This window comes from Melopsittacus undulatus, chromosome 5, assembly GCF_012275295.1.
Source record: "Melopsittacus undulatus isolate bMelUnd1 chromosome 5, bMelUnd1.mat.Z, whole genome shotgun sequence".
Lineage (NCBI taxonomy): Eukaryota > Metazoa > Chordata > Aves > Psittaciformes > Psittaculidae > Melopsittacus > Melopsittacus undulatus.
In genome coordinates this window covers 64,499,384-64,512,353 of record NC_047531.1, presented here as the reverse complement: position 1 = coordinate 64,512,353, position 12,970 = coordinate 64,499,384, and the positions used below count along the sequence as shown (strand labels likewise).

Below are 12,970 nucleotides of genomic sequence, written 5' to 3'. Positions count from 1 at the left end.
TTTTGGTCTTTGATGTGTTTTGCAGGTGGGTGTGTTATGAAGTATTTCAGGTTGTACTTAAAAACAGACTAACACTGGAAAACCCAGCACTTTTCCTGAATGCTGAAAACAAGAAAAATGGGCGTTAATGATAGCTTTCTGCCAAAACTGGGAAAATACTTACAGTGCTGGTATCTGTTACTCTACACTTCTCTTCCCGCAGTGAAGAGTGCTCTGTCCCCACCCACAAAGACTCAGAAAAGCAAAATATTGTCAGTCACCCCACCACAGAGCAGCTCCACCCTCTGCTCAAATCAGACGCCTTCCAAATGACAGCCTGAAGTAATACCTAAACACAGCGTAACGCAGAAGGTGAGAAAACAGGCAAGAAATCTGTCTGTAAAAATTCTTTCAACCTTGTCAATCTTTGTACAATGATGTTTATTACATTAATTCCTTCTTATCTGATAAATACTTAAAAGCAACATGCAAGAAGAATGAAAAATGTATCTCCTTTAAACAAAGTGAGAAAATATTTAGACATAGCAAGCTCTGAGCCTGTGAGATAAAGCTGGTAAAAATATAAATTCTACATACAGAAAATAAACTCTCCTTATCCATCAGATTGACAACTATTATATGTAGGTTCATATACTGAAATAGCAGCTCCAGGATTGGCTCCTGTATTTGCCCAAGCTTCAGAAGAAATCTTTAGAGAAAAAGGGTATTGTACTGAAAGCTTCTGAAAACGCATAGCAAGGTAAATTTCATTGTACATACCTTTTCCTAGAAGTCCTAAAAATCCTCAGCAAAACCTCTAGCATTTCCTGAGCTACCTTCTCCTGCTTGAGCCCACAGCTTTAATATCATGCCATGCATGACACATGCCACACAACACACATGTAATGTGTAGCATCTACGGGACATGTATGTGAAACTCTGAAACATGGCAAGATGTGGCATATATATTATGCATGTGACACCTGAGTGACATGAGCACTGTAATGTGACGTCTGACACACAATGTGACATGTGCATAGGTACAGCAGTGCTGTCTCTACAGAGAGAATATGCACACACACCTGGAGGTATGGGGGTGTGTGTATTTATACTTTCACCAGTGGACCTCCGTGCTTCTCAAGCAGAAAGGGGAGAGGCCAAGCTCTCAAGTGTTGATGCTGTTTATATTCACATGCCTGGCTTCAGTCTGTGCAACCAGCCATGTCTCTATGTATGTACATATGTCTACATGCCCTGTGGGCATGTACCTGTTGGTAATACATCTTCAGTCTCATTACTGGAACCGCAGCACTCTTGTATCTCTCAAGCCTGCAGAATCATACATTTCAGAATTGCTGAAGTAGCTGAGGACAAACCTGGCTAGAACATTTATGTGCTTACATTTATGAGCTTAAGTGCATTCTGCACATGCTGTCAGTTATTCAAAGAACAACCCATATACAAGCACTGGATCTATACTGTTGTCATCAACTCACACTTCAAGGATACAGCTATTGTGCCCAGCACAACGTACCATTTTCACAACAAAACCTCTCTTCTCCTAAGAAGGAACCCAAGTTTCATAAATGTTGTTGTTGGCTGTTCAATTAATAAGATGGCTGAAGTATACAAAAACAGGACAATTACTTGTACACGTTTCAGGCTTCTAGCTTAACTCCAGAAAACACCTTGGTGATGATGTCTCAGCAAAAGTCCAAGGCCATACAGAAAAATGCTCCAGAAGTGTATAAAGTACTAACATGTGTGGCATGTTGCATGTATGCTACATGGTACGTCAGATTTAACAGGTATGTCACTCATTACATGTAAACATATAGCTAACATATTGTCAAGGAAATTTATTGAAGATTTAATATCCCTGAAAAAAAGGCAATACTATGCTCCAACCATTCTCCAGCATTCTTACACAGAAAACATTACAGGGAGCAAATACTATGTGGCACGTGTACCACAAAACAACAAAAACAACACCATGCACCATCAAGTTAAAAGATAGCAACAGAAAACAAAATAGCAATAGCAAAAAAAAGGACCAAGCAATAAAAACTCAGTGAGTTTCAAGAACTTGCAAATCAACATAAGAGCATCCCCAGTAAACACTCCACATCCTAGTTAGAAAAATCAGATTAGAACAACAACAACAAAAATTAATACACATCATACCAGGAGATTTTTATTTTTGAAACCTCTTCGAATAAGAACCTGAAATGTGACTACAACACTATACTACTACTGATGTATGAAAACACTATATAACTTAACAGCTGCTCACACTTGTATGATATGAAAAAGGCACGGGAAAAAAAAGAAATCAATATGCAGCAATCCTGAAACTAACAGGAAAAAAAAATCATGCTAGTAACTCCACAGGATGGGGGGGGAGGGTGAGCAGAAATGAGGTGGCACTGGGGGGCAAACCAAATCTGCTTTGCAAAGCTGTTAGATACTCCTACCTGTAAGGCAGCTTTTGGAAGTGACTAAAGGGTTACAGATGGTTTAGTAACAGTATTTAAATTGACAAGAAGCAGCTCCATAACATTTTCTTTGCTGCAAATACAAGCCCTACAATTAAATGTCAGTCACTGAACTGTTCAATATGTGAAGACTTCACAATCCAGAATCCGTAATTATGTTGCTCTAAGTAGCTTTGCAGCAATTTTTTTGCTTCTTGGTACAACTCAGATTTAGTCTAAAATAAAAAAAAAAATAAATAAAATTAAATAAGAAAGAAGACATTGGAAGAATGATGTTTACAAGGATCTGTGTTCTTTACGATCAGCATACAATGTGCACAAGCGCAAACCTTGAGGAAGACAATACCTACAAATCTTATAGCTCCCTCACTTCTGACAGAGAAAGTGTTACAGACTCTTAAAAACACACGCTTTTTATATGTTTGGCCATTTACTGGGATAACTATGTTCTGCTAAACATAATTTTTCCAGTATCTTGTTATTTCCAGTAATATCTTTACACATAAGATAAACATTCACTCTCATTCAATGCAGGTCTAAACAGATGAACAGTCAATTAGCAAGGCATCCTATTCTGAAGGAGTTTTTGAATCATTTAAAAAAAAAATATGTCTTGTGTGTTCTGATGGGTAAAAAGCAAAAAATAATTAAAAAAAGGGATATGTACTTCATAAAAGCCTACGTTTCACATAAAAAGTCTGGAAATAAAATGCAGTTCTTGAACTAAAGAGAGGAAAACCTTCAAGACCACAGAGAAGTAAAATGAGCTTACGTATTTCTAACTAAGGACAGAAGCAAGTGAATTTACAGCAATTAAGAATCACAGTAGCTGCTTTCAGTAATTTCTCTCTGTTTTTATACTACAAAGGAAAGCCTGGGACTTAATGAAGTCTTCTGATGAACCAACTGCTACTTTTCTACTCCTTTAAGATATAAGAATCCTCCCATAAGACTACACCATGGTAGAAAAAATATCTATGTACATATTAAATAAATAGAAAAAAGCAGATTAATTTTACTTTAAAACACCAATTGGAGACATTCTCAGGCAAAGAGTAGAGGAAATTAAGTGGATCCAGACATTCAGGTGAAGTGCCCAGCAAAACAGAAAGTCACCCTTGGCTACAAAACTAGCTTTGAGAATAGTCATTGAAAGGCTACGTGCAAAAAATTTTCCCCCAACCCTGTATCAGCTTACCTTAGCTTCATAGTAAGTTGCAACTTGAAGCAAATCATCCCGTTTCGCTTCCTTAGCAAGCAGTCTAAAACGACTAAACATTGCTGCCTTGCAAAGGCGACTTGCCATATGAGTGCCACTTTTATAGGGTGAACTACAGTGAAAATCGAAAAACAAAAAAACCAAAACAAAACAAAAAAACAAAAAAGAAAACAACAAAAAAACAACAAACAAAACCATCACCAAACTAAGCAAGAAACTCAGTAACAAATACATCAGGGCTATGTTGCTTTAATCATTACAGGATTTTTTTCTCCTCTGATGCTTTGTGCACACAATCATATGGTTCTACTTCCACTTTCAGCGAACAAAGCTAATGCAAACCAGAAGCTGTGAGACTTTTAATAAGCCAACAACAAAATATTTTTGAACTAGAATTTATCTGAAGTAGGATGCCAACTGGTTTTATGCACTGTGAAAACTAAAACATTCACTACCACAGACAATGGAATAGATACCTCAATTCAAATAACTAATTCATTTCATGTCTTGGTATCTCACTGTAAAGTTACAAGATCTCTAGAAGGTTTATAATCATAGGATGCATTCACCTAACACAGGAGAGAACCTCTCTCATTTGGGTAATACTGAGGCCTCCATGCATAGCTTAGGAAACTGAATATGCCAATGAACTGGCACAAAAACAATAAGGCTAACCATTACTTCCAACATAATGAAGAAAAATTCTAACCTTTCAGTGACTTTTCCATGTAACCCATCCACGACCTCCAGTGATACATCTGACAATGACCAATTCAAGCTAAGAGATGTCTGTTTAAAGTGTGTTTGAACTGGGTGTGCAGCATTCACCAAGTATGTATGAGATCTGTTGACCAGGTAAGGCATGGGAAGCTTTAATGTAAGAGCATCATCAACACGCTGTCGTATAGCTAATTTTAGTCCTCTTGTATCCTTGCAGTTTCCATTTCCTATTAAACAAAAAAAGGTCAGTCATGGAATTACATCAAATAAAGAACACAACTACACAGGTATTTGGTTGGTCTGGGGATTTTTGGGAGTGTGTGTTTTGTTTACATTGTATCAATTCCTCTACATAAAAATAATCTTTGGAAAAATCAGTTCCAATATTCTGTTTGCAGAACACTGTCACCTTAAAGTCACTATATCTGGCTGAGCAGTTAACATTTTCATATATGGTATCTTCTTAATATCTAAAATATGATTTGATATAAAACAGTGCTGAAATTCTTTCTCTGAACGGAAATACAAAGGGCAAACCAGCAAGCTAAAACAAACCCACAATGACACAAGAGTGAGCCTGAGGGCATTTCAAAGATGAGTTAAAAAAAACCACACACACTTAGTATCTTTTCAGAAAAGTACCACAATTCTTGAAAGAACCATCTTGGTTTAGTTCATGTTTTATAAAATGTAACCAAATTAGAACATGAAACATACAAAAAGTCCACTTACCAACAAGAATACTGTGGATATATACTGGCTCAATGAAATGACTCAGCAATGCCCCCTGAACACCAACCACCTCCCATTTTGTTAATTTGTCACTAGCTGACATACTGCGTGTTGTGACAGTTTCGGGTGGCCAATAAACAGTTAGGTATATCTTGCCCCCTACAGCAACATGGAGACTCAGTTCTTCACCAGTTTCATAAGCAGACATAGATTGTGGGTTGAGACAGCTACAGTAACACAAAAAAATTGAATTTCAGTCAGAAAATATAAGGAAATTATTGTAAAGTGGTATCTAATATTGTTTCTCAAAACAATTATCACTAGATCTGGGCCTTACATTATGGTATTTGTATATATTAGAAAAGACATCCAGTTGCTCAAATGATTAGAATACTGAAATCAGTACCTAATGAATAGTGATTCAACCTAATCTTGGCCATCAGTTGTGCAAACATTAAAAAAGATGAGCACAAACTGCTAAGACGCTATTGCTTTGTGTCTACTTACCCAAAAGTTATAACAGAAGTTACTTGGAGACTGCTTATCTTAGGAAAAAGCAGCCATAAAGTTGTTCATTGCCTTTAAAACGTAACTTAAATCTGCAAATTCTCAAAGTATTTTAAAGAAGGAGATGCAACACACTAGGGAGATAAAAACAATGGTTGTTAACAAGCCTAACATAGTCTTTCCCTTAAATAAAAGCGGATAAAAAGTCGGCGCCTGAGGTTTTGTGCAAACTATCCAATTCTGTCATAACTTATAATGTCATGATCAAAGGTGCTTTTGATTGATTAATTATAAAGCAACCATTTAATTTTGGCTTAAGTAACACAGTACCACGTCTTCCTTTTAAGAGCTATCTTTAAATAACTCTGTACATGAGCTAATGTGCCGTATTAGAATAAAATACTCCCCAGAGTTTGTCCCAAGAGAGCACACACCAGAACAGAAAGAGGAAAAAGTGCTGAATCTGCAATCTGTCAGCTACTAGAGTAGCTTACAAACTGCATCTATTCTCATCAAGCACTTCCCTTGCAATAGTAGGCTGTGACACTGAACGTAATCAAAAACCTTCTCAACACTGATTCCCAGTTAGCACAACTTGCAATGAACTGGCTGTGACTCCCAGTTCACTAGTCTGCCTTTCCAATGCTCCCAGAGACAATATGAAAGCAGCTATGTTAAAATATACAGCTGTAAAAGATACACATATTAAAAAAGCTATGATTGTATGAATTTCAGGGACATTATTCCACAGTATCTCTATAAGGGACACAAAATAGCACTTGTAATAATAAGGTAAACCAGCAAGTGCTGCTGTAAATGTCAAAACTACTAAAAAATACACTTTCATAAATCAAACTAAATCTAGAAGTGTAAGCATAGGAGCATATTTGTCGCCTCAACTTTCTCTCATTACCTTTTTTCTACACAGCAGAGCAGGAGCCTACTGTTTCAGTTCAAGGCTTCTTATACTCTAGTCCTGTGGTGGAAAGGATGACATTAAGTCACCACCTCCACTGGCTCAGTGGTTACATTAATGATTTATTAGTATTTTAATAGTATATTAGGAGGGAGTTAACAGCTAAACAGGTATCTGTAATAAAAAAGCATCGTTCTCAAGCAAACACCCATGTGGAAGTTTCTGTACTGTCACACTGAGTTGCACCTCAGACACTCATCACTACCACCCTGTATATTAATGCTTCCAAATCATTGGAATGGGGGGGGAGGAACTGAAACAACACCACAACATAATAGTCCTCCCTTATCTCAGAAATGGGTAACAATACATATTTTCCACATTCACAATGTAAACACATTAATCTTCCAATACATCTCTGAAAATACCAAGGTACTTACATGGGTGATTTTAACTGAGCAGTTCCTTTTGGAAGTTGATTTATATAGAGAATGACAGTTGTATTTTGCTTCAGGCTAAGCAGCTCTGAGCCTGGTGTCATGCAAAATATGGATTCCTTTCTCCTCACTGGATTTTCATTATAGAACATCAGAAGATGTCTATAAAAGTATCTAAAAGAAAGAGTTAAGTAACAAGAGAAACTATTGAGTAGCAGTAAAGCTGGAAAACACTATTTTGCTTACAAATGCCCAGACATTCACATTTAATTCATGGGATTTGAAAATAATTCAGAACACAGTATAAAATGAGAGTGCATATACATATTTACATTCACAAAAGTAGAACTGGTAGCAATTCATACAAACATTCTTACCTTAGCAGGGAGCGTCTTGCAGTAACAATGGCATGGCTATCATGCAGTACTCTTCCACCAGGCTGAAGGCCTCGACTGTAATTACATTCTCCTGTTGCTAGAGCTACAACTTCATGGTGCCCACCTAGAAAGAAAACATGCATTTTTATGTGACTGTGGTCATTTAACCTTGTCTGGCTATCAGATGCCTACCAAGCTGCTCTCTCACCCTCTCTGTCCCCCAGCAGGTTGGACTCCATCTTACAGGTCTTTTCCAACCAAAATGATTCTGATTCTATGAAAAACTAAAAAGAAGCTTGTAGGTCAAAATAAAAACAGGGGGTTTGCTTGCCATTTACCATCATGCGCAAAACAGACTTCATTTTTATTGCCAATTAGAGTAAGATAGCAAGAAAAAAAACAACAAAACAATAAACAACCCAAAAACTAAAACCACCTTCCCCTATTCCCCTTTCCTCCCAGGCTCAACTTCACTCCTTACTCTTCTACCTACAATGGTATGGGGAAGCATCAGCTCCTACCACTTTGCCTCTGTTGATCCCTCCACCCCACACTCCTTCCCTGATCCAGCACAGTCCTCCCCAAAGGATACAACCCTTCACTAATCACTCCAGCCTGGGTCCTTAACACCATCTGCCGTTCTTCAGGAAATGGTCTAATGTGGGTCCTTTCCAAGGAGTGCAGTCCTCAGGTACACACTGCTCCACTGCAGAAGCCCCCATGCGGTCACAGGTCCTGCTAGATAACCTGCTCCAGTGTAGTCTACTCTCCATGCTCCTGCTAGAAGCTCCTGCTAGAAGCCTGCTCCTGTGTGGATTCCCCACAGACTGCAGCTTCCTTCAAGGCATATCCACCTGTCCTGGCCTGTACTGGTCCATACAGCCCTACTCCTCTTTGAGACAGCACCAGAAAATGTTTATGTAGGTCTTGAATATTTGCATGGCTGTAGCAGTTACACACGTGACAATGTCATCTAAGTAGAGCATGTCAAAGAAGGGTATTTACCCTTCACCTCCGTTTACCAGGTAAGAAATGTGTGCCTCAAGGCTCTCTGGGAATATAAATAGCCTAGGTTTTCCACTCCTCAATACTCACAAAACAGACTTGCCTTTTACAATGATGAATGCAGCTAGTGAACTGCCACAATTTTGGTACTCAGGATGTTTGGCAGTCAGACTGTTAAATACTCCTTCAACTATTTGTGAAACTTGTTCATATAAAAGTGGTCCTCTTTCTAAATAGAACAATAAAAAACAGCAAGACACAGATTTGCATGGAGGAGGGGAACAGACACGATCAGCCACTTGTCAAATTATAAATGTAACCACATACTAAAAGCACTATTACTATCAAAATACATTTTTGGTACTCTTGAGATTATCAGGATGGACATGAATGAATAAAGGACAATACCTAAACAGTTTATGTTTTTATTATTTGTTATAATAAATCAGGAATACGGGGAGGATCTAAGAATTTAGCAAAATTTCAAACTGGGATGGACGTTCCAAATTCCAAAACATGGATCTCTCACTATTTCCAGCAAATTAAAGTTTTTAATTCTCTTAAGAACTTTCAGATTTTGAAGTACTTGTAAGCATATTTAGGCAACAACCCTTAAATAAGTTAAATGTTATTCAGTTATAAAACTGAATTCTTTGATAGTGTGAAAGCCTTTTAATCATAAACATGCCAAACCACTTAGGATCAACTTCAGACTGTTGTTACCTAGTTAAATAGCAAATAACTGCAGCAGCAACAAATCAGTTCTTTCAGTACTCTCCACTCTGCAATACAAATTGATGGAATTCCCAACACACAAAAGACAAAGTTAAAAAACAGTTTCAGAACCATTATGACAAATAGGTATGCCCAAAAGATTCAATAATGTTGGCAGAGGCCCTGAAACAAAAGCATTTAATTAAACTATAGGGATTTTGCACAGAAAATATTTAAGACAAGCTTTCCAGGTTCTAATTAGGTGTTGCTAGAACATTTACCTGACTTTTCAAAAATCTTTGCCCTGGTATACTCAGTGTTAAGTAGCTCATCAAGAGCTAGTTTAGCTGCATTTAGTTTAGCTTCCTTCTTGGTATTTCCCAGGCCAGCCTTGTAGCAAACACCATCTACCACAGCACAAAAGGCAAAATAAGGCCTTATGATGCTGCCTATAAACGAGAAAGAGACACAACTGGTGAAATGATTTAATGGTACTTTTATCCATAGATTTATGTGCCTGCAATCGAAAAAAAACAATTTTAGCAAAATACAACTCAAACCTTTCACCTCCGCAGGAATTTCAGATTTCACTTTATGCATTTTCACAAAGCTCTGCAAAAGTCATAATTTCATACAATTCATCGGATCAAATTCTGTAGTAACGAATGATGAGACACAGCTCTAGACAATGAAAGAGCCTCCAAAAAGCAATGTATGTGGAGGGTAGTGCAGTCAACAGTAAAATATCCATGTGCCTTAGTGCCATTAATACTAACTGAAGAAATCTAGATAACCACAAGGCTAAGCAAGTATTACTTTATTTAAGAAAAGAGGGAGTATTTACCTGCCACACCAGTTTCTTTCAGTTCAAGTTGTACATTGTGCATACGTGCAAAGTCATGCAAGGCAGATACTGGGTGCATTGCTCCCTGTTTGTATTTTGCAATAAATTGCTCAAGGTCTTTTTTTTCAGGAAGTGCTGGTGATGAGCATGCATGGGCTGCCTTCAGAAGGAAAGTGTCTGAAATAAAATCAAGAAAAGAAGTGAAAAAACTGACAGTTAAATCTGTTTACCACCAATGCTTTACAGATTTTTAGAAAATAAAAAAGCAAAAATATTTACTCTACAGCAATACTGCTTTGCACTGAATCCTCCATTAATACTAGCAATTCTGAAAGGGGTGTGTAACTCCTCTTTTAAGGGTATCAAAGGTTTTACTTTAAGCACTAAATCCATTAACCCCTCAATATAGACAGGTATCACATCTAAATACAACAAGTATTCCCCCTCCCTTGCAAATCTGTGATCAAATGAAAGTTGCTCATGGCAGATTGAGAACAACAGAGTCTGTGGTTTTTCACACAGAACTATGAAGCAGTAAGACACGATGAAAGTTTCAGCAACCACACACAGAACTCGAAAAGCAGCTAACTCATTCAAAGAAAAAGAAACCCACCCACAAAGAGCTGCTGAACAGCATCAGCAGCTCTTGTGAAAGGGCCAGGGCGAAACACGCAGACAGTTACACTGCGCACCCACCCTGGTCCTGCAGGTCCCCCCCCATGACAACAAGTAACCACACCTAAATCCAGGACAGTAGGTGGGTGGGTTTCATCTATGCCAGCAAAAAGCCCTTACAGACTTCAGAGAGCAATGTGAAGCAAGTTAGCTGAGTCAAAGAAACACATAATGAATCGCAGACTGGTTTGGGTTGGAAAAGACCTTAAACTTCATTCAGTTCCAACCCCCTCGCATAGGCAGGGATACCTTCCCCTAGACCAGCTTGCTTCAAGGCCCATGCAACCTGGCCTTGAGCACTGCCAGGGATGGGGTAGCCACAGCTTCTCTGGGCCAACTTGTGCCAGCGCCACACCACCCTCCTAGTGAAGAATTTTCTCCTAACAGCTAATATAAATCACCCCTCTGTCAGCCTAAAGCCATTCCCCCTTGTCCTGTCACCAACTGCCCTTGTAAAAAGTGCTTCTCCACCTTTCTTGTAAACGCACTTTAGGAACGGAAAACCTGTTACAAGGTTTCCCCTGAGCCTCCATTCCTCCAGGCTGAAGGAGGCATTGGAGGCTTCTTTAAATTCTGAGTAGTCCCAATGCAAATCCACACTTGTGGGTTTCATCTGAAAGCCAAACTCTTCCCAAGAGCACAGTATATTTGGGCAGCTGTCTTTGACTTGGAGGCATATCAAATAACTGATTAACATTTCCTGCAGCACCTACTTCTGTGAAAAATCAGTGTTAAAACTGTAAATAAATAAATAAATAATAAATAAATAAACTCAAGTATTTTTCCACATATCAGCTCTAGGAGAAATGGAATCTTCGTGGTTCCTATATACTGAGACACAACTATCTCCCACCTGAGAAGAACTAAAACAAACTGTTGTCTCTAAATCCCATAAATAGGTGCCTTTACCTCAATGCAACTATCTGAAAAGACAAAATATAAAATACATCCTGTGACATCTGGAACCAGTTAAAACTTTCTGCAACAGTCCCCAAGAAAATAAATGCAGCAGTACATAGCCTGTATTTTTGCAACCTCTACAGCACTTTTAATGTATAAACTGGAATCGATAATTATGAAACATTGCAGGCTATATAGCCCACCCTACAACTAATCTCTAACTCATTTCCAGTATGAAAGGAAGACATAGGAAGAACCATGTCAAGTAGATGCTTAAGAAATCGTTTAAGAAGCAACAGTGACAAGAAAAAGCTGCAGAGGATTGCAACTGTTCGAGAAAATAAAATAAGTTATTTTCACACATATTAACAGTGTATTGGGTCCTTTCGAACCCTAACTATTCTACAACTCTGTATTTTTTTTTCAACAGCTAATCCCAGCGCATAAACTGAAAACTATACCTGGATTTTGTGTCACCTCTGGTGTACTGAGCATCTCAGAAGGTGGAAGCTTTGGCCTTGCAGTTTCAGCCTGAGAAAGATTCATTAAAGGTGGCTGCCTAGAAGCCCAAGCTGGTGAAGTCTTTTCTGCAGTGTCAAAGGCGGCAAATTCACCACTCTGAACCCAGCCGTCGCTGCTAGCCATCCTTAGACAACCTAGGTAAGTTCAACAGTTAAGTTAAGAGACGCTGAAGGCACACCTGAAAGCTCCAGTTTCCTCAGTTAAGCTATTATACGAGAGCAGCTTGCACTCTCTGCCCACAGACTGGGGAAGAAGAACGAAGACCCTGCACCTTTGCAATCCCTCCCTTTTGCCAGCTGGCGCCGCAAGTTTCAATACCGTCTCCAGTGAGTTAACAACTTCCCCTCACACTTCATGAGGCTCTTTGCACCTTACTGTGCAGCCGGCTCTCAATGAGGCGAGGCAAAACGTAAAGAGACAAAGCCGATCCCTCTCAAGCTTCCACGATAAATAGGCACTGAAGGTGAAGGCTCTGGAACCCGCTCTCCCTGCCCTTTGCTGTGAGAAACCCCCTCACCTGTGGCACTCTCACCCTCCTCAGCACGTGCCGCACGCCTGAGACAAATGGAGGAACGACACACGGGGGCTAAATGGCTGTTCCCCACGGGCGGAAAAGGAAACCGCAGCCACACCGCCCGCCCCCCTGAGGGGATGGGCGCCGGCGGACAAGGGGTCACCTCACCGACCGCCACCTCGCAAGGCCCACCCTCAGCTAATAATGGCCCTCTGATCTCTTAGCAGCGGAGACACCTCCGCCCGGCCCCTCCGTTTTGTCGAGGAGCAGATCCATCTGCTCGCCACGTGGGACGCGCCAGAAGCGAGAAAGGGCCATTGTGCTTGAGGGAGAGAAGAAGAGCAGGAGCTTCCATCCCGGCGCACCACTAGCCCCGGCCAAACAGCCCACCCCCTGTCTCGTCAGCTTCCCGTG

General features: G+C 39.5%; 1 protein-coding gene across 1 annotated transcript; it reads right to left on the bottom strand.

The window, feature by feature from the left end:
* Window positions 1-2,096: 2,096 nt before the first annotated feature.
* Window positions 2,097-12,215, bottom strand: ADAD1 (adenosine deaminase domain containing 1). The gene is made up of 10 exons (XM_031043606.2): window positions 11,982-12,215; window positions 9,946-10,122; window positions 9,383-9,550; window positions 8,491-8,616; window positions 7,383-7,506; window positions 7,009-7,179; window positions 5,146-5,372; window positions 4,403-4,640; window positions 3,673-3,805; window positions 2,097-2,689 (listed from the first exon to the last, which is right to left on the bottom strand). The coding sequence occupies exons 1-10, from the start codon at window positions 12,163-12,165 to the stop codon at window positions 2,576-2,578; spliced, it is 1,662 nt and encodes a 553-aa protein (XP_030899466.1). The 5' UTR covers window positions 12,166-12,215; the 3' UTR covers window positions 2,097-2,575.
* Window positions 12,216-12,970: the final 755 nt, after the last annotated feature.